The sequence below is a fragment of the Trematomus bernacchii genome, unplaced genomic scaffold, assembly GCF_902827165.1.
Source record: "Trematomus bernacchii unplaced genomic scaffold, fTreBer1.1, whole genome shotgun sequence".
NCBI lineage: Eukaryota > Metazoa > Chordata > Actinopteri > Perciformes > Nototheniidae > Trematomus > Trematomus bernacchii.
Window position 1 is genome coordinate 30,124,282 of NW_022987739.1, and position 18,801 is coordinate 30,143,082.

Genomic DNA, 18,801 nt, shown 5'->3' on the forward strand with positions numbered 1-18,801 from the left:
GCTTTAAAAAAAAAGAAATGTTTTTAGGCCCTTCTTAAAGGAGTCAGAGTCCTCAGTTTGTCTGGGAGGGAATTCCACAGGTGAACAGAAAGCCCCCCCATGGTGCGGAGTTTGGTCCTGGGGGGGGAAGCAGATGGTTGGTTGTAGAATGGAGGCTGCGTGTGGAGGTTTGTGAGGAGAGTAGTTCCTTGAGGTATGAAGGAGCATTCCCGTGGATGCACTGATGGGTGAGGAGTGAGATCTTGTATTTGAACCTAGCTGGAGGGCTATTGGTGCCCCCTGTGGACCCAAAGAGACTCTTTTGGTTGGGGTAATGAGGTGAACGTTATCTGCACCTATTAGTAGGAGAGGCTGCACTTTGGAAAAGAGGGAAGGGGAAGGCCTTGTAGGCGGAGATAGTGTTTCTTGAGTTCATCCACAGGATCACTCTAGTCCACAAGTGAAAGTCTGTCGGAGGTGAATGTGTCTTTGAGGAGGAATGTTTTCTTGGGATTGAAAGAGGGTGATATCTCAAAGGTCACTGAGGCTCCATTTCAGAATAATATATATGATATGTTTTATAATGATTGATCATGAAAGTGTTCTCAAAGCTGGTAAAGGTGCAGCTAGTTTGAATGACTTTGTATACTGCAGGGTAGCTTGTGAATTTACTCCAGGTGGAACTAAAGCCTGATTTATCACTTGATTATATTTCACATCATTCTTCCACATCTGCCTTATATTGGCTACCTAGCTTACTTCGTGTTCTTCATCAGCCAGCATCCTTGGTATCTGTTGTTCACTGAGTTGATTCTCGCTAAGTAGCCAATATAAGGCTTAGCCATCTTGCCAAATAATATTATTATTATTATTATTAAATAGTGAGCCTGTGTTGATGTATGAAAACTATGTTAGAACTGGTTTATAAATGTCCCTTAATGATTAATAAAGTGTTTACAACCTAATTATAATTTAGCACTTTGAGTTTTGCTTACGCAAATGAAAAGTGCGCTTATAAATAAAATATATTATTATTATTATAAACCCTTTGTGAATCCTTTATAAGGGTAGTCTTATTGTAAAGTGGTACCGAAAGCTTAGAACGGTTGAACCTGTGAAACTCAACAGGATTAATAAGGACAGGAACGAGTCATAATGAACACTACGATGCTGTTAATGACACGACTCTCAAACCATGGGAAATAAATGTTTAATACAATAAAAAGAGGGAGCAAAATGTACAAATCTGCAAAACAAAATTAGATGAAAGGCTGGAATTTTAAAACTGAAATTTAGTAAATACTGACACAGAATTTGAGAGTTTAATACATTTAAAACATGTATAAATGAGTGGTGTGTACATCACTGATATACCTGAACTAGTTGCATTTCATCTCTTTTCCCCGAAAAAGCAAAATAACATGCATCACATTTATCTGAAACCCAAATCTGCACAATGGATACTAACATCTAAATATATACACAACAGCATTGTGTCCTCTTAAAAAAATCCCTTTCGTTGCTCTTATAGGACTCCACTTAACATATTCCCTCCTATAACACTGTTCACATACCGTTTTATAAAAAAAAGTATAAAATTCATGATTGTGTTCCTATTCTAAACCTGTCGCCTACATTACCCACAATGCAACGGAACAACTTGTAGTCCTTAGAACAAACTGATGCTTTATACAACTACTTTACAGAGACATGTAGTCACACTTACATGTCTATAGGCGGAGTTACCCTTTAAGGAATTACATATGTTATTGTATTAATATAAGAAAAGTCGCAGGTGTATTTCCAGTACCATACAAGCTGCAAAACAGCACTTTGCACTAAAGGAAAACAATGCATATCATGGCTGATGAGATATGAAATAATACTTTAAAATGTATGCATGATGAGACACAACCATTTCGAGAATGATTATGAAATGGCACGAATTAGGAGGGAGGTTAAAAACACTGATATGAATCCTCATAGCAGCAGAACTCGAAAATACTTCAGACTTTCCTCAGAGAAATACTGTTATGTGTACAAATGTACTACTGTCAGTACCAAAGTACACGGGAATAAAGTGACCTGAATAACCTTCCTTTCATAGGAGAGGAGCTTTTATTTAGAAATACAAGGAGCGCATGTGAAGGTGTGGAAGAACATGTACACACATATATAATAATGGGAAAATAAAATGTGTTTAACTGTGAAGGAATTCAACTTTTAAGATGATGTGAGCTGGCGCCATTTTACCACATTTCACCACCAGTGTTTCCAAAAATGTGCAGAAATCTGTGCTTTAATGTGACAATTTCCCATGTGCACTTGAAGAACATAAAGTGTGTATGTGTTTCTTCCCTTAACATATCTTAAAGTCTGGACATAGATCTAAAAGTATACCTCATCCTCATTATGGCTTCATGAAAAACATTTTTTTTTATAAAAGTGCCGAGTTCTTCTACGTTAAAGTCTCTGTTAAATTAAAAAATGTCCGTGGATTTTCCTTCAGTAATCCTCCGTCTCACATGCAGGTGACCTCAGCTTTCCCCTCCTCCTGCTCGAAGCCCCCCTCCTCCAGGTGGGACAGGGCGCTGGGATACCCCCCACCCCCGAACACTGGGAAGCCCCCGATGCCCCCCGCGGTGGGAGAGGGATCCTCGGGGGGGGGAGAGGGGGCTGCTGACCGACCGACTCACGGAGCGATTGGAAACCTCGCTGTGCACCGAGAGGGTCTGCAGGGGGAACAGGAGTTAGATATACGAGGGCAAAGTTATTCATATTTAACTGATTTTAGATTTTAGTAACAAAAACTGCCTGTCTTAGAGTCCTAGCTTCAAAGGAACTGACAGAACAAGTAGATATTTTACTAAATTAAAGCACTAATACACACAGTGCAACAAGTAAAAGTCCTGCTTTCAAAATCTGCAGTGGGGAGAATGAACGCCGGAAGTGCAGTTTCAAGTTTGCTCAGCAGGGGGCAGTGTAGCCACATAGAAAGCTCCTCCCTGCAGCTCCACACTGACAGATGTTAAGTTGGATTTATTTCGTTATACTATATACATAAATATTGAGATATTGATGCATACAAACGCCTCTATACTTTTTTGTATTTGGTTGTTTAATATCATGTAATTTTTGTGTGTTCTCTCTTAATGTTGTTTCAAATAAAGAGTAAATAAATACTATTACCGGGATCCTCTGTTGCCCCGCTGCCTGACCTCTGACCGGACGCTGCAGAAACACAACCTGCTTCGTGGCCAGATTCCCATCACTACACACACACACACACACACACACACACACACACACACACACACACACACACACACACACACACACACACACACACACACACACACACACACACACACTAGCTTGTTGTAATCTTATAGCAGCTTTAAAAAGGTGCAGATTAGACTGAGTTGGTGTTAGATCTACCTGTCGTGGCGGATGATGGGAGTGGGCAGCACGCAGGTGAGCAGCCAACCAAACTCAGCCAGCGTGTGAAGCAGGGGTCCGTAGTCCGTCTTCACATTAGAGCCCTGAGAGAAAACACAATATATACATTTATATAAGAGCATCTTACAACAGTCGGGTGTTGAGGAAGGAGAATATATTGTATGTCCGTGGTTATAATTTGTATTCAGGATTGTGGGAAACGGTAATTCGATCTCTCTGTACACACAAACTGAAAGATTGACAATAAAGTTGACTTTGATAACATGTCTGCATTATAACATGTCATAAAGCTAGATGAACCTAATTACAGTTATTAAAGTAAACAGATATGGTTCTAAACTGTATTGAAGTAAACATGTATTGTTTGAACTGTTTTAAGTAATCCCATAGATATTGTATTCTCACTTACAACTCACTGACCCAGAGATCCTGTTACACACACATACACCTCCTCCCACCAGCACACACACATATTCTTTCCAAGGTCCTTTCTGGGCATCAATATATCTGTGTACAATGTTTGGTTGTCTGGGAAAGACAGATAGTTTGTGTGAAATATTCCTTGGGAAAGTAAAGGAGTGAATATAGGTGCAGAGATAAAGATTGACTCTGTCCTTGTGTCTCACGCTCTGCTCAGAAGAAAACATACTTTTTCCCAGAACTCTAATTCGCTGTATTGGACCCGACCAGAAGTGAATCCAACCAGTAAAAACACCTGGGGGAGTGAGCAGCTCACACAGCTCCTCCCCACGGACTCTCTGATTCGCTTCGGAGTAAAATGGGAAGGAAGAGTCAACACATCTCCGCCCCAAAAATGTCTATGAATACTGTTGTTTATTCATGTAAAATGCTTCCTGTTTGCTGACTGGCCGGTCCTGATGCCTGTGTCGCACGGCAGTAGAACTCGAAGTCCAGAGTACTCTGTAAACTTGTATAAGTGTTTTGTTTTTTACCAGTAAAATCAGATTATTGTTATAACCTTTATTCCGGTGTTTGAACTCCTTCTTTTATTAAATATAACCTCATCTAAAGGACGGCGCATAGCGGAGGTGGGCTTTAAGCCACCACCACAGTGTTTGCTACAACATTATTTAACTCGCCTAGCCTTGTCTCGTTTTTTGGGGGAACTAGTTTAAAAAGAACGGTTTTCCCAGGGTAGCCCGGGGTGTAAATAGGCAGCCCTCTCATTGATTGGAGCATGAAAAGGAGCATGCTCAGTGATACAGCTAGCTAATAGTCTGGATTTACTGTGACGTCACCTGTTGGTTATAGTCAAGGATTTTGAGATTTGATTTTGGCATTTTGATCGTAGCCATCTTGTTTTTTTGGGACCAGAAATGACACAAGGAAGTGAGGAAAAGCAAAACCGAAGGCTCAAAAAGACAACTCCATTTGGAAAGAAATCAGTATCAGTCGAACAAGAAAAGACAAACCCAATGTAAGGATCAGGAAAAGTGAAATGGCTCTACATATAAAACAAATAACAACAGCTTACATAATAACAATCAACAAGACAATAAGATGTACTGCCCTCTCACCCTTAAACAAATCCTGTTTCCTGACTGATACTGCACTTTCATTTTGACATCAAGTAACTTCTGTCAGATTGAGGTCATGCACAATCATTATGATGCACACACACACACACACACACACACACACACACACACACACACACACACACACACACACACACACACACACACACACACACACACACACACACACACACACACACACACACACACACACCTCGATGACGGTCCACTGCTCCACCACGATGGTGTCGTTGGCGGGAGGAGAGGTGCTCCTCTCTTCGTACACAAACAGTCCCTCCAGAGATCTGGGCACCGGCTCGCCTGGAATAAAACACACAAGAAGTCACTTTAAAAAGTGTGCAAGTGGTTATATTGTCACGTTGTGTCATTGCATATAGTAACACACATTTATTACAGGTGGCAGATGATTAACAGCAAGTAGTGGAAACAGAAAGAGGATGTCATTGGCTTGATATTGACCCAGTTTTTAGAAATAGGTTAAACTCTTGCTATGGAGGGATCTTGTTGTGTGTGTGTGTGTGTGTGTGTGTGTGTGTGTGTGTGTGTGTGTGTGTGTGTGTGTGTGTGTGTGCGTGTGTGTGCGTGTGTGTGTGTGTGTGTGTGTGTGTGTGTGTGTGTGTGTGTGTGTGTGTGACTGTGTGGTGTGTGTGTGTGTGTGTGTGTGTGTGTGTGTGTGTGTGTGTGTGTGTGTGTGTGTGTGTGTGTGTGTGTGTGTGTGGTGTGTGTGTGTGTGTGTGTGTGTGTGTGTGTGTGTGTGTGTGTGTGACCCCCCCATATGTAGAATGGAAGAAGTACCAAATTGTAGAAATAAAACCTTTTGTTAAAAGTTAAAATCCTTTTATTGAATTAAAAGTACAACAATTTTGCATCGAAATCCAATTAGAAAAATCTAAGTACTTCTTACATTTAGATTTATTGTCCTAGAGGGATATTTGCTTCACAGCTGGTGTCCAACATATTTATACACAGCAACACATGTAACACACACAGCAACTGAACATACTAATAGCAACACATATAGCAACGTATAGCTATAGACGATACACAAAATCTTCGCATTCGCATCAATATTACTAAACATTTTACCACATTTAGTCTAATCAAGATGTCAGTGATGTAATGGCCACGTTTGTAGACACAGTTAATGTTCATTTCAGTCAGCAACAGCCGAACACATTCAGACATTGAACTTCTCAAAGGCCTTTATTTAAGGTATGGCCTAACACAATATTCACATGCCTAACATGGAGGAATGTTTGCTGTAATTATTTCTCCTGTCCATACTTGTCATTAGGAGTCTGTTCTCTGGGTACACTCTCTCCCTATTTCCAACACTTTCCCTGACATTTGGAACACTTTTCCCCGCATTTTAAACACTGTTCCTGGCTTCTAAAGTGAGGTGCTGGAGCCTGTTCTCTGGGTACACTCTGTGCCTATTTAAGACACTTTCCCCGACATTTAAAACACTTTAACCCACATTGAAAACACATTGACTCCCTTAGAAAGTGAGGTGCTGCAGCCTGGTTCTCTCCCAGTACTGGGTACTAGTTAATGCCACTATCCCCACATTGAAAACACTTTTCCTTTTAAGTGGACATCACATTTCCATTGTGCGGAAGTTTGTCCAATGGCACGAAGCGTCCCACGTTATTTGTGTCCAAAAAGAGGAAGTTTCCCTAACTTATGTTATTCCCATGTAATGAATGACATTTTCTTACTGAACTGTAGCTCAGCAAGGAAAGGAGGGAGAGGGATTTTCACACTGTTATTTTGGAAGACATCCACTGATTTTAAAATGATCAAACTGTAGATCTAATGTCTGTGGACCCTAGGTCTGTAAACTAATGTTGGATTAGAGTTGGATTGAATTTGGCTAACTCAGACTGCTGAAGCCTCACAGTAGGTTTAGCTAAAGTAAAAATATCAATGACCGGATTTTGTCCCTCATCTTTCAGATTAAAGCTGTGTAAGAATGCTCTTTTTATGTACATATGGTTTTGTGATGAATGCATTTAGAAAGAAGGTTCAGCCACTTACACTTAGTCCATGCCACCAAATAGGGTTTTAGTATTGTAGAATAATCAAAGTTGACATATTAGGCATTGAGAATTACCAGTGTATTGTGACCATACAAAATGTGATACTAACATGTGTTGTGTGATTGCTTTTGTTTTTCAGTACATCCAGCAGAACATTAGATCAGACTGCTCTAATATCGACAAAATCCTTGAGCCTCCAGAGGGTCAGGACGAGGGCGTGTGGAAGTATGAACACCTCAGGTATGTTGATAAAGTAATTTAAGCTTGAAAATTAATAAGTTATTGAAGCAGCAGTCCTAGTAGGATCACTCATGCTCATGTGTTTGTCTTTTCTTCTAACTGTGCTCGTGTTTTGTCCTTCATGTAGGCAGTTCTGTCTGGAGCTCAACGGACTAGCTGTAAAACTGCAGGTACGTGATCCAACTCGGAAGATATACAACCTTTTTATTAATTTTTAAACATCTCTGATGGAAGGTTTTTTCCCATTTATGTGTCCATATCAAAGCAAAGATCTTAATCAGGAACTATTTGGTAGAGCTGTATAAAGAACCGGTTAACCTTTGTTTTAAGGAGTGTTTTAAGGAGTGTTTTAAGGAGTGTTTTAAGGAGTGTTTTTAAGGTGTGTTCATTTAATCTTTATTTTGCTTTTCAGATCGAGTGCCATCCAGACACCTGCACCCAGATGACAGCCACAGAGCAGTGGATCTTTTTATGTGCTGCCCACAAGACACCCAAAGAGGTCAGTCAAGACCGCGGGTTACTCAATGTTCACTTGGGTGTCTTTTATTACAATTCTTTATTTAGTTTTATGTGCATCTTATACAATGTTCATGAACTTTATACAATAACAGAAGGGATGTTTCCATTGACATGGTGAGGGACATTCCTGCAGGTGTAATAACAGTCAAACAAACAATACATTATAATATTTTGGTAATTAGACCAAGCAACCTGTTTCTTTTGGTGATAGAACAGGTGATCAGCTCATCAGTAGTTTGTTAATTCTATGAAATGTGGACTGGTGAATAAAGGAAACTCAATCCGACCATAGCTCAGTAAATCTATTCATCTGTAGGCGAAGAGAAAAAGTAATTATTCCCATTAGGTATATGTTATTAACTATATCTATCCATTCTTCAATTGTGGGGGAATCAGGAAGCAGCCAGTGGCCTTGTGATGGTTTTCTTACAAGCAGTTATCAGAACTCCGAATAAATATGTGTTAAAGCGCCCTAAATGAAAGTCACCCTTACCCAAGATAAAAGTGCAGAATTGGAATGGTATTTTCATATTGAGTATTGCACTTAGATGTCTGTTTAATGGTTGTCCTTACGAATGATTCATTTGTCTCTGCCTTTGTCTGAGGCTCTTAATAGCCGCTTTCACACCAAGTACTTTGCCGCACTTAGTACCCAGCACTTAGTTCCCAGCACTTAGTTCCCAGCACTTAGTACCCCCATGGAACTAAGAGCCGATCGCGTTCACACCGGAATAAGTCCCTGAGGGAGGATTACGCAAAGGAAGCCGCTGACGTCACTTCTTCTTCTGCTTTGGGTTTACTGGCAGGCCGCAAACAACTTCACGGCGTGAAAGCGCCTAATGAAGTTTCTAAGTGTGTTTTGTGCTTTCTCCACAGTGCCCTGCCATTGATTACACCAGGCACACGCTGGACGGAGCTGCCTGTCTTCTCAATAGCAACAAATACTTCCCCAGCAGGTCAGTCATCATCATTTACAACCTGTAAATACAGCTTTTTATTTTGGTCACTTAGGGGCAGTGAAAACAAAGTGTGAACACAACATAAGCAACACAAATACAGAGCTGAAAATCACTTTAAATATCCATTCATTCTCTGTAGGTTTATTACTAAATGTGACAACTTTGAAAAAGGACATGCACCGGAAATGGCTGTCATATTGAGGGTTGATTGACGGCATTCTTTTGGACGTGTTTATTGCAGTTTCACAGTTTTTTTCGCTTTCAAACTTTTGGCCCTGATGTTGCTTGGGGGGGCGGGGCTTACCAAAGAGTAGTTTTGCATCCTGAGTGACAGCCCTCCCTCTGTCATGTTGCCTTCATGGATGTAAGGTAGCGCGAGAAATATAACTCAACACTTTCTATACACAATACTCCCGTGATTGGTGGGAAACCAAACTGATACCAGCATCAAAGTTCCGTTAAGCGAGCTGTTGAGCATCCTAGTTCAGAATCAGATCAGAATCAGAAAACCTTTATTACAGTGTAGTCCCACAGAGGGGACATGTACGTTGTTACAGCAGAAAAGAGCCACTGACAGCTTAATGTTACATATGTTACATGCAAAAAAAAGTATTTAAAGTAAAAAAAAAGTTATATGATAACAAAATATAATAAAATAAAAAGTTATACAATTTACAAAATATACATCCTGTAACAGTTCTGAGGATTTAGCAGCCAGGTATATATTGCAGTTTTTAACGGCATATATATATATATATATATATATATATATGCAGGGTTGGGTGAAGTGTTTTGCCCAAAATACCAAAAATACCTCATCTGCACTTTTCCCCATTAAAATGAATTGTAATCAATACTTTTAGATGTAAATGGTTTATTGCAGGGGTACTCAAACTTTTTTATTAAAGGTCCACTTGTGAACTTTATACAAGGTCACTGGTCCGGATCAATGCCAGTAAAGTCACCCCCCCCCCCGGAGCGGAGCAACGAAACTGAAATTAAGAAAATGTTTCTTATGGCGCTCTATGCATGGTTCAAGGTTCAAGGTTCAAGGTTCTTTATTGTCAATCTGACATAGTTACAGAGTAATTATGTAGTTGAAAATCTTATGTCACAGGCTTCTCCAACAATGCAACATAATAACATAATAACAATAAGAGCATGAGCAATACAAAAATAATAATAGTTATAAAATGAAATAAAGTTATGATGTGGAATAGTGCAATAGAGTCTATATACAAGTTATTGGAATGATATATATATATATTAGGTATTAGATACATACTACTGAGTAGCAGATGAATGTTTGATGTTGTTTCAACAGTTCAATTTTTTAACAGTCTCACTGCCCGCGGGAAGAAACTGTCTCCGAATCTTCTTGTCCTTGCCAGGATGCTGCGGTAACGTCTGCCAGACGGCAACAGAAAGAACAGTTTGTGGCTGGGGTGATGGGGGTCTTTGATAATCCGTAGTGATTTCTTCCTGAGCCGCTGGGAGTAAAGGTCCTCCATGGATGGCAGCTCCGTCCTGGTGATGTGCTGTGCAGTTTTCACCACCCTCTGTAAAGCCTTACGATCGAGGTCGGTGCAGCTGCCGTACCAGGCCGTCATGCTGCCAGTGAGGATACTCTCTATCGTGCACCTGTAGAAGTTGCAGAGTATCCTGGGATCCATTTTGAACCTCCTCAACCTGCGGAGGAAGAAGAGCCGCTGTCGAGCTTTCTTGGTGATGGTGGTGGTGTGAAGAGACCATGTCAGGTCCTCAGTGATGTGGACCCCAAGGAACCTGAAGCTTTTGACTCTCTCCACCGTAGTCCCATTGATGGCGATGGGGGCGTGTCCCTCTCCCTGCTGCTTCCTGTAATCCACAATCAGCTCCTTTGTTTTGCTGATGTTGAGATGGAGGTTGTTATCCTGGCACCAAGATGTCAGGTTTTCGACCTCCTCTCTGTACGCCGTCTCGTCATCGTCTGTGATCTGGCCGATGACGGTCGTGTCATCAGCAAACTTCACGATGGTGTTGGAGCTGTGTGTGGCCACGCAGTCGTGGGTGAACAGGGAGTAGAGGAGAGGGCTGAGCACGCAGCCTTGAGGGGCACCGGTGTTTAGAATCAGGGTGGAGGATGTGATGTTTCCCACCCGCACTGCCTGGGGTCTGCCCGTCAGGAAGTTCAAGATCCAGTCACAGAGGGCGCTGTTGAGCCCGAGGTCTCTGAGCTTGATGGCCAGCTTGGAGGGCACAATGGTATTGAATGCTGAACTGTAGTCAATGAACAGCATTCTCACATATGTGTTCCTGTTCTTCGGGTCCAGGTGTGAGAGGGCAGTGTGGAGGGTGAGGGCTATGGCGTCGTCAGTGGACCTGTTTGCTCTGTAGGCAAACTGCAGGGGGTCCAGAGAGTCAGGGAGGGAGGAGGTGATGAATGATTTGACTAACCGCTCAAAGCACTTCATTATGGTGGAGGTGAGTGCTACTGGGCGGTAGTCGTTGGGGCAGGTGATGATTGTCTTTTTGGGGACAGGAACGATGGTGGAGTGTTTAAGACATGTGGGGACTACAGACTGCAGCAGGGACCTGTTGAAGATGTCTGTGAACACCTCTGCCAGCTGAACTGCACACACCCTGAGAACACGGCCAGGGATGCCATCAGGTCCAGGAGCCTTGTGTGGGTTAACCCTTTTAAAGGATTTACACACATCTGCCCTGTTTAAAACAAAAGGGCAGTGTAGCTCCTGGTCCCTCTGTACCTCCACAGCCCGGCTGCTCTCAAAGCGTGCAAAAAAACTGTTCAGCTCATCTGGGAAAGATGCGCACGCAGACACTCCCGCAGCACCCCCCGCTGCTCCTTTGTAGTCAGTCATTGTCCTTAGTCCCGCCCACATATTCCTAGTGTTACAGCCTTTGAAGTCAGATTCCACCTTTTCTTTGTACTGTCTCTTTGCATTTTTAATTGCTCTCCGGAGATCATACCTAGACTTCCTGTACTCCTCCAAATCTCCCGCTGTGTGCGCGATAGTGCGCGCTCTCAGCTTGCAGCGCACATCGGAGTTTATCCATGGCTTTTGATTTGGGAATGTCCGTACAGAAACCTTCGGTACCACGTCATCGATGCATTTCCCAATGTAGCAGATGACAGTGTCCGTGTGTGTGTTGATGTTATTGTCCTCAAACACACTCCAATCCGTAGATGCAAAGCAATCCTGCAGTGCCTCATCTGACTCCTCGCTCCATCGTTGTACTGTTCTTGTAATCGGTCTGTCCCTTTTAAGTTTCTGCTTGTAAGCAGGCAACAACAGCAGTGAGATATGGTCTGATTTGCCGAAGGGAGGGCGAGGGAGAGCCTTATATCCATTCCGGAAAGGGGAATAAACATGGTCCAGTATGTTATCCCCGCGCGTCGGGAAGCTGATGTGTTGGTAATATTTTGGCAAAACCTTCTTCATGTTGGCGGTGTTGAAATCTCCGGCCACAACGAACGCCGCATCTGGCCGTGAAGTCTCGGTTTTATCAATAATCCCAAACAGCTGATCGAGTGCCGTGTTGTTGTCGGCGAGTGGCTGCGGCGGGATATACACTGCTGTTATCACAACAGATGTGAATTCCCTCGGCAGATGGAAGGCCCGACATGAGATCATGAGGTGCTCGAGATGTGCGGGGAACAGTCCGATGAAATAATCTTCACATCTGAGCACCAGTTGTTGTTAGTCATTACCAGTGGCGTTTCTATGTGTACAAAACTGGGGGGGCAGAGAGAGGTGGGGGGAGAGAGAGAGAGGTGGGGGGAGAGAGAGAGAGGGGGGGGGACAGAGAGAGGGGGGAGGAGAGAGAGAGAGAGAGAGGGGGGAGAGAAAGAGGGGGGGACAGAGAGAGGTGGGGGGGGAGAGAGAGAGAGAGGGGGGGACAGAGAGAGTTGGGGGGGAGAGAGAGAGAGAGGGGGGGGAGAGAGAGAGAGGGGGAGTGTCAAATTACATACTGAAGACCACACGGAGCAACACTATCAGCGCATACATTTACGTACACTGTGTACGTAAATGTACGGTACACAGCGTGGGGATGTCATATTGTAATGCACCTTAATACATAAGTAAAGGGCACCATCACAAAGCAATTCTTAACAACAACAACAACCACCATAATGCTTTAGCATTAAAACACCATAGACTGTAAATATAAGGAAAACACAGACACTCATCACCGAGGTCACAATATCAATCGATCCAGCAGAGGCAAAACACAGAAGATCAACAAAATATATGACATAAATGAACTTACCAAAGCTGAAGGCTCACTTGAAAAGAAAAGCGGCACGGCGGTCCTTCCTCTGACAGAATGTTTCTATCACTTTGGGGATGAAGTCCTGTAGTTGCTGGATCAACTGGCTTTCAATTGAAAGCATGGCCAATGCGTTAAGTCGCAGCTGTCCCATGGTGTTGCGAGTGAAAGTCTTTATCCTTTTGAGGGTGGAAAAGTTCCTCTCTGACTCGGATGTCATCATCGGAGTTGTTACTATTATTTTGACCAAAATAACAGTCTCAGCAAACGTATCCTCCAAGTTGTTCTCGTGAATGGATTTCAACAGAGACAGGGCAGTGTTTCCAGTGTGAAGTTCACTGTGGTGGTAGAGCGTGGTCAGCTCAGACTTCAACTTCTCCTTGTTTCCCAAAGCAGGCCACAATTTCACTGCGCAGTCAAGCTCAGGTGTAGGAAATGACAGGACATGCTGTGGGAAGAATGAGCTGTCAACGAGCTTTGCAGCGATCAAATGGTCACTCTGTGAGAACCTCTGTTCCACCTGTGAGATGACTGTGTCACATGCCTCCTTCATTACCGGCTCTGTGCTGCTGACTCGTCGGCCTGGCTCGTCTGTTCCATCATGAGTGGTGGCGGCCAATGCATCAGTTTGCTGCCTCATTTTCTGGACATTTTCCTTGAAGCGGCAGAGCGCGCTGTTGATCCCAGGTGCATCGATGGTTCGTTTTTGCAGAGTGTTGTATAAAACATCCACTTCTGGCATAAGCAACGAAAAAAACTCCAGGAGCTGCATAAATGCTCGGTCCCGCAGTTTCTTTGACAGGCCGTATGCCTCACTTATGGTGACCGCATCCCATCCTGGTTGTGAGCGTATATGGTCCATACACTGAAGAAGTGCTTCTCGGGTCTCCCAAACCGCGTTCACAGTTCTGCTTTTAAAGTTCCATCTCACAGCCGGTGGCCGTGGTATGCGTCTCTGTGTTGCCTCTGCAAGAGCTGCAACACGTTTTGGAGCACCGGAGAAAACAGTGGAAAAAGCAGTTAGATCTGCAAAAAACACCTTCAGGATGCTCATCCTTGCTGAACACAGTTGCTGCAGGGTCAGGTTCAGTTGGTGGGCGTAGCAGTGAACAAACTGAGCGTTTGGGTACGTCTCCTTCATGACCGTCTGTACCCCGCGCACGTTACCGCTCATGACGGCCGCCCCGTCATAGGTCTGAGCGATTAGCTTTTCTTTCAGCTTCAGGGGTTCAAGAACAGCCTTGATGCTGTTAGAGAGACCTACACCAGTTTTGTCCTTTACTTCCACAAACTCCAAAAAACGCTCTGTAACTGTGAGGTCAGGCATAATGTATCGCAGCACAATCACCATTTGCGATTTACATGAGACATCGGTTGTCTCGTCCGCCTGAACGGCAACAAATGATGTGTTGTCCACTTGCTTGGATATTTCCTCCCTGTACACATCATACATGCAGTCCAAGAGTTCATTCTGTATGGTGCTTGATGTCCCTTTGAAAACGGGCTGAGCTTCGTAGTGCCGTCGAAGCCTGGAATCGCCCTCACACATTGTCTCGAAAATTGACCTGAATATCCCTGGATTCAGAGAGTCCGCCGACTCGTCGTGGCCCCGCAGTGCTGTCTCACATTTCCCACACAGTTTAATACAGGTGATGATCCGACCCAACACGTACCTGTTTTCTTCCACCTTTCTATTATGATCATCAATGCCGCGTCTGTAGGCGCTGTCAATCTGAGCTGCAACATTCACCCTTCCCAGTAATCCCAATTTTACGGCATTTTCCAAGTGACTGTTGCTGCTCTCATGCTTCATTGTCCTCTCCGAAAGATGCTTTAAGTCCTTGTAACCTGTCCTCGACCAAGTACCTTGATCTTCACCAAAAAGCAGGCAAGGAAAGCAAAAGAGGGAATTCTTCTGGATGCTCGCCGTTAGCCATTTCTTTTTAGCAAACCACTCAGCATTAAACCCGCGGTTCACTTTGCCCGCAGTCTGGACCATTTGGAAATCCGGTGGATGGTGGGCACCGAGGCGCTTTACCTCCAGTTTCTCTCCGAGACTAAGTGTCTCAAATGTGTGCTCCAGTAAATGGTCAACTTCATTCATTTTCTTTCCGTTTTTTACTTATTTTTAATCGCTGGTGATGTTAGCTATATGCTGCTCTCTCGTCTTCTCTTCACACTACACGTGACGTTTCGCAGCACTGCACACGTGACATATTTACAGCCAATCAGTTCTGAATAATGTGAGCTGACGTATGGTGGGGATGGCAGCTCTGTGCCCCTTTGACCTTTTTTTTTTTGCCACACACATTACATTGAAAAATACTCTGAGCATGCGCAGTGTAGTTTTTACAGTCACCGTTCACTTAAACAGTGAGAGGGAGGGGCAGAATCAGGTTTTGTCCCACATGGCTCAAAACGGCACTGTAGACACTAATTAGAAGAACACAGACTAAAACAGCAATGTACAGACGAATCAGATGATTAAACATGACCTTAAAATATATTTTATATCTTTTTTTATTTCTTTTTTTACATCTTTTTGCATTTTTTATTTTCATTATGTGTAATACTTTCTGCTGACACTAGGTGGGGCTGTGCCCCACCTGCCCCTAATGACCAGTCGCCACTGGTCATTACACACACACCGCCTCCCTTACTTTTCCCCGAGTTTGCAGTCCGGTCCTGACGGAAAATAGAGAATCCATCAGGGACAATGGCGGAGTCCGGGATAGCGGGGTTGAGCCAAGTCTCAGTGAGAATTAATACGTTACAGTTCTTAATGTCCCGTTGAAAAGCAATCCGGCTTCTGAGTTCATCTAGCTTATTTTCAATGGATTGAACATTAGCCAGAAGAATACTCGGAAGAGGGGGCCGATTCTCTCGTTTCCTCAGTCTGACCAGCAACCCGGCCCGGCATCCGCGCTTTGTCCTCTTCTTGCGTCTCTCAGGTAGAACAGCAACAGGTAGCCATGGTGAATCTCCATTGTTTGTCGGAGGGTTATTATTGTCCACGAAGTTTCGCAATTGGAGAAGTTCCTCTCTGCTGTATTGTATGGCAGAGTAGGTGCGATCGGCTAGCATGTTGCGAACCATGTTAAAAGTAAAACGGCAAAAGTGAAAAAAATATGTACAAAATACGAAAATGGGCAAAGTTGGAGGGGAGCACAAAGACGATGCGGCCATCTTCACCGGCGCATCTTTCCCTTGAGGGGGTTTCCCGACATGTCGTTGCAGTAAATTAAAGGGTGTTTCATGTTGTCGTTGCTGTGGACCTTCTTAATCTACTTTCTTTGGGGGCCCCCTTCTGGTCCAAGCACTTGCCTGCCTTGCCTGTCGGCAAACGGCGCCCCTGTAATATACACACACACACACATTCAATGATTCATACATCAATCTCAATCTCAATCTTTATTTATTTATATAGCACATTTAAAACAACCTTCAGTTGACCAAAGTGCTGTACAGGCAATACATATTAAATAACACAATGGGAGTACAATAATAAAACAATAATTAAAAACATGATAAAAAGCACAATAACTAGAAAAATATATTAAAAAATACAGTATGATGGCTTGAACTAGTGGGAGAAATGGCACTGTTTGTCTGTAGCCAATGCCTTGAACCTCGGCAAAAAGGCACAATCAGACACGCGTCAGACACAAGACGCGCGTACACAATGATGTACATATATTTATCAGAATCAGATTTTTTTTTTTTTTTTTATTTTTTTTTAATAATCTTTTCTTTTTTTTCTTTTTTATAATGGGAGACAGGGTTCGGTCCGGATTGATTTGCAGTTCGGTCCGGATCCGGACCTTGGTCCGGAGTTTGAGAAGCCCTGGTTTATTGTATCATTACTATGGGTCTCTGAAACAATCACACTTTTACCACACCGTTATCAGACTTTTATCAGACTTTTAGCACTCTTTTCCCCGCTTAAACGACTTTAAACCATCAGTGTCACTATTGTGGGGATGTAGGAATGTACCTGTGTCTGGTGCAGAGCCTCCCTGCACTTTAAATCAATTGATTTGCCTTTTTATTTATCTTATTTTCTACTGTTAACCTGTTTCACGCCTTCCCCCCGGTACCGGGCGGATAAACGCGTCATTTGCAGGAAACAACGTCTAAGGAATCTTAATATTGAATAAAACTATGAATGTGTTATATCCATGTAACGGGAAGAAACTCAGCTAACTGATCTTTTTAATTTTTTTTTTCAAAAAAAACCCACAATGCTAGCACTCAGCCTCTGAATTAGCCTCGATCGAAAAAACGGGACCGACAAAGACACATAAACTCACTCAGAACTCCCTTATTACTTATCCTAGATGCACAACCAAACACTATTTTTTGGTGTCCTGGAGACACTGAATCTAACGGTGCCCACCTCAACACTCAGTGATAAACATTCGCGACGCTATCAACGAAAGCGTACATCATCACATGTGGAGCCAAGAAGCTAAACATATAAATATGGCTTACCTTGGTCAAAAGTGGTCTTCAATGGCATTAAAACGATAAAAAAACGATGCTGCAGTTAATCCATAGGTTCATCCTATGTGTCTGTGCCTTCTTTGAAATTATTTCTGATAATCCATAAGCAATACAACTGCGTTTTAGTTTCCAAACTCCAGAAGCAGACATTCCTCCAGTTTAGTTTCGCTTTCCACACGCGAAGCGGCAACATTTTTTCTTTACAATGTGTGTCTATGTAGGTATCCTCCTTCGATTCTATTGGCTCTAACGGTCACAAGGGTATGTCAACCAACCAGATCGAGCAAGGGGGGCCAGAGATAGGTCAAATCCACCCAAATGACCCCAGATGGCCCAGTTTTTGGCTAAATCTCTCTAAAAAGGTCAAATTTCACTTGTTTTGCATCAATCTTGATACAGGGTACTTATTATATGTTGTACTTTGGATTCCTAAAGCTTTTAGTCTACTAACCCATCATCCAAGGGTAGTTTTCACTATCTGTAAAAAATAATTTTTGGACGGACACTATAATTTACAGTTTTTTACTATGTAAAATCTGAATTTTCTTTAAAATAAAAAACATTTATATTGATTCTGACACTTCTACATCCAACTCACAGGTTTATCATTACTTTGAGAAAAGATTATTAATTTAACCCTTTTAGAAGGGAAGATATGGTCATTTGTTCTGGGAATGTCATTTTCGAGCCTGAGACCTGAAAAACAGGCTCAGAGTGGAACAGGTTAATGCACTGTGCTCATGTCGGGTGATGCGCTCCCTGGAGCCCTCCTGTGGGAAAACTTGGAACTGCACTTAAATCACTTGGTGCTTTTTAAGCCATTTAAAATAGTCTTTCTCACTTTTAAAATACTTTCTGCCCTAGAAATGATTTTTAATCAGTATTACCATTATTTAGGGGCTTTATGAACACGAATTTGAGCATCCCTGCACACTTTCCTCCTATTTAAAACACTTTTCAGTGAGGTGCTGCAGCCTGCTTCTCCTGTTTCTCTGCCCCTATTTAAAACACTTTTCCTCCTAAAACACTTGCTAGAGGTGAAATCTCTATTTCAGCCTTGATTTTGGCACATCTTGTAAATTAGTTAAATTTAGCTTTGTGTTTTTATTTAAGTCGCTGTTCATTGTTTGTTATATAGGCTAAAGCAGCTTTAATTATATCCTGGACGCTGATGTGTGGATGTTGTGTCCTTTTGTTAACTATGTTGAGCTTGTTTTTAGCTGCATGTCTTTTTCTATCTCACTGAAAAAAGTCCCTGTGTGTGAACTGGTT

At 42.7% G+C, this 18,801-nt stretch overlaps 1 protein-coding gene and 1 long non-coding RNA gene across 2 annotated transcripts; one reads left to right on the forward strand and one right to left on the reverse strand.

Moving 5' to 3' along the window:
• Positions 1-2,512: 2,512 nt before the first annotated feature.
• On the reverse strand, positions 2,513-5,299 carry LOC117496081. The gene is made up of 4 exons (XR_004557239.1): positions 5,191-5,299; positions 3,418-3,521; positions 3,169-3,250; positions 2,513-2,711 (listed from the first exon to the last, which is right to left on the reverse strand). It is a non-coding gene; the product is annotated as an uncharacterized LOC117496081 (long non-coding RNA).
• A 1,831-nt stretch (positions 5,300-7,130) lies between these two features.
• Positions 7,131-8,780, forward strand: LOC117496157 (MOB-like protein phocein). The gene is made up of 4 exons (XM_034147865.1): positions 7,131-7,276; positions 7,404-7,446; positions 7,689-7,775; positions 8,672-8,780. The coding sequence occupies exons 1-4, from the start codon at positions 7,146-7,148 to the stop codon at positions 8,777-8,779; spliced, it is 369 nt and encodes a 122-aa protein (XP_034003756.1). The 5' UTR covers positions 7,131-7,145; the 3' UTR covers position 8,780.
• Positions 8,781-18,801: the final 10,021 nt, after the last annotated feature.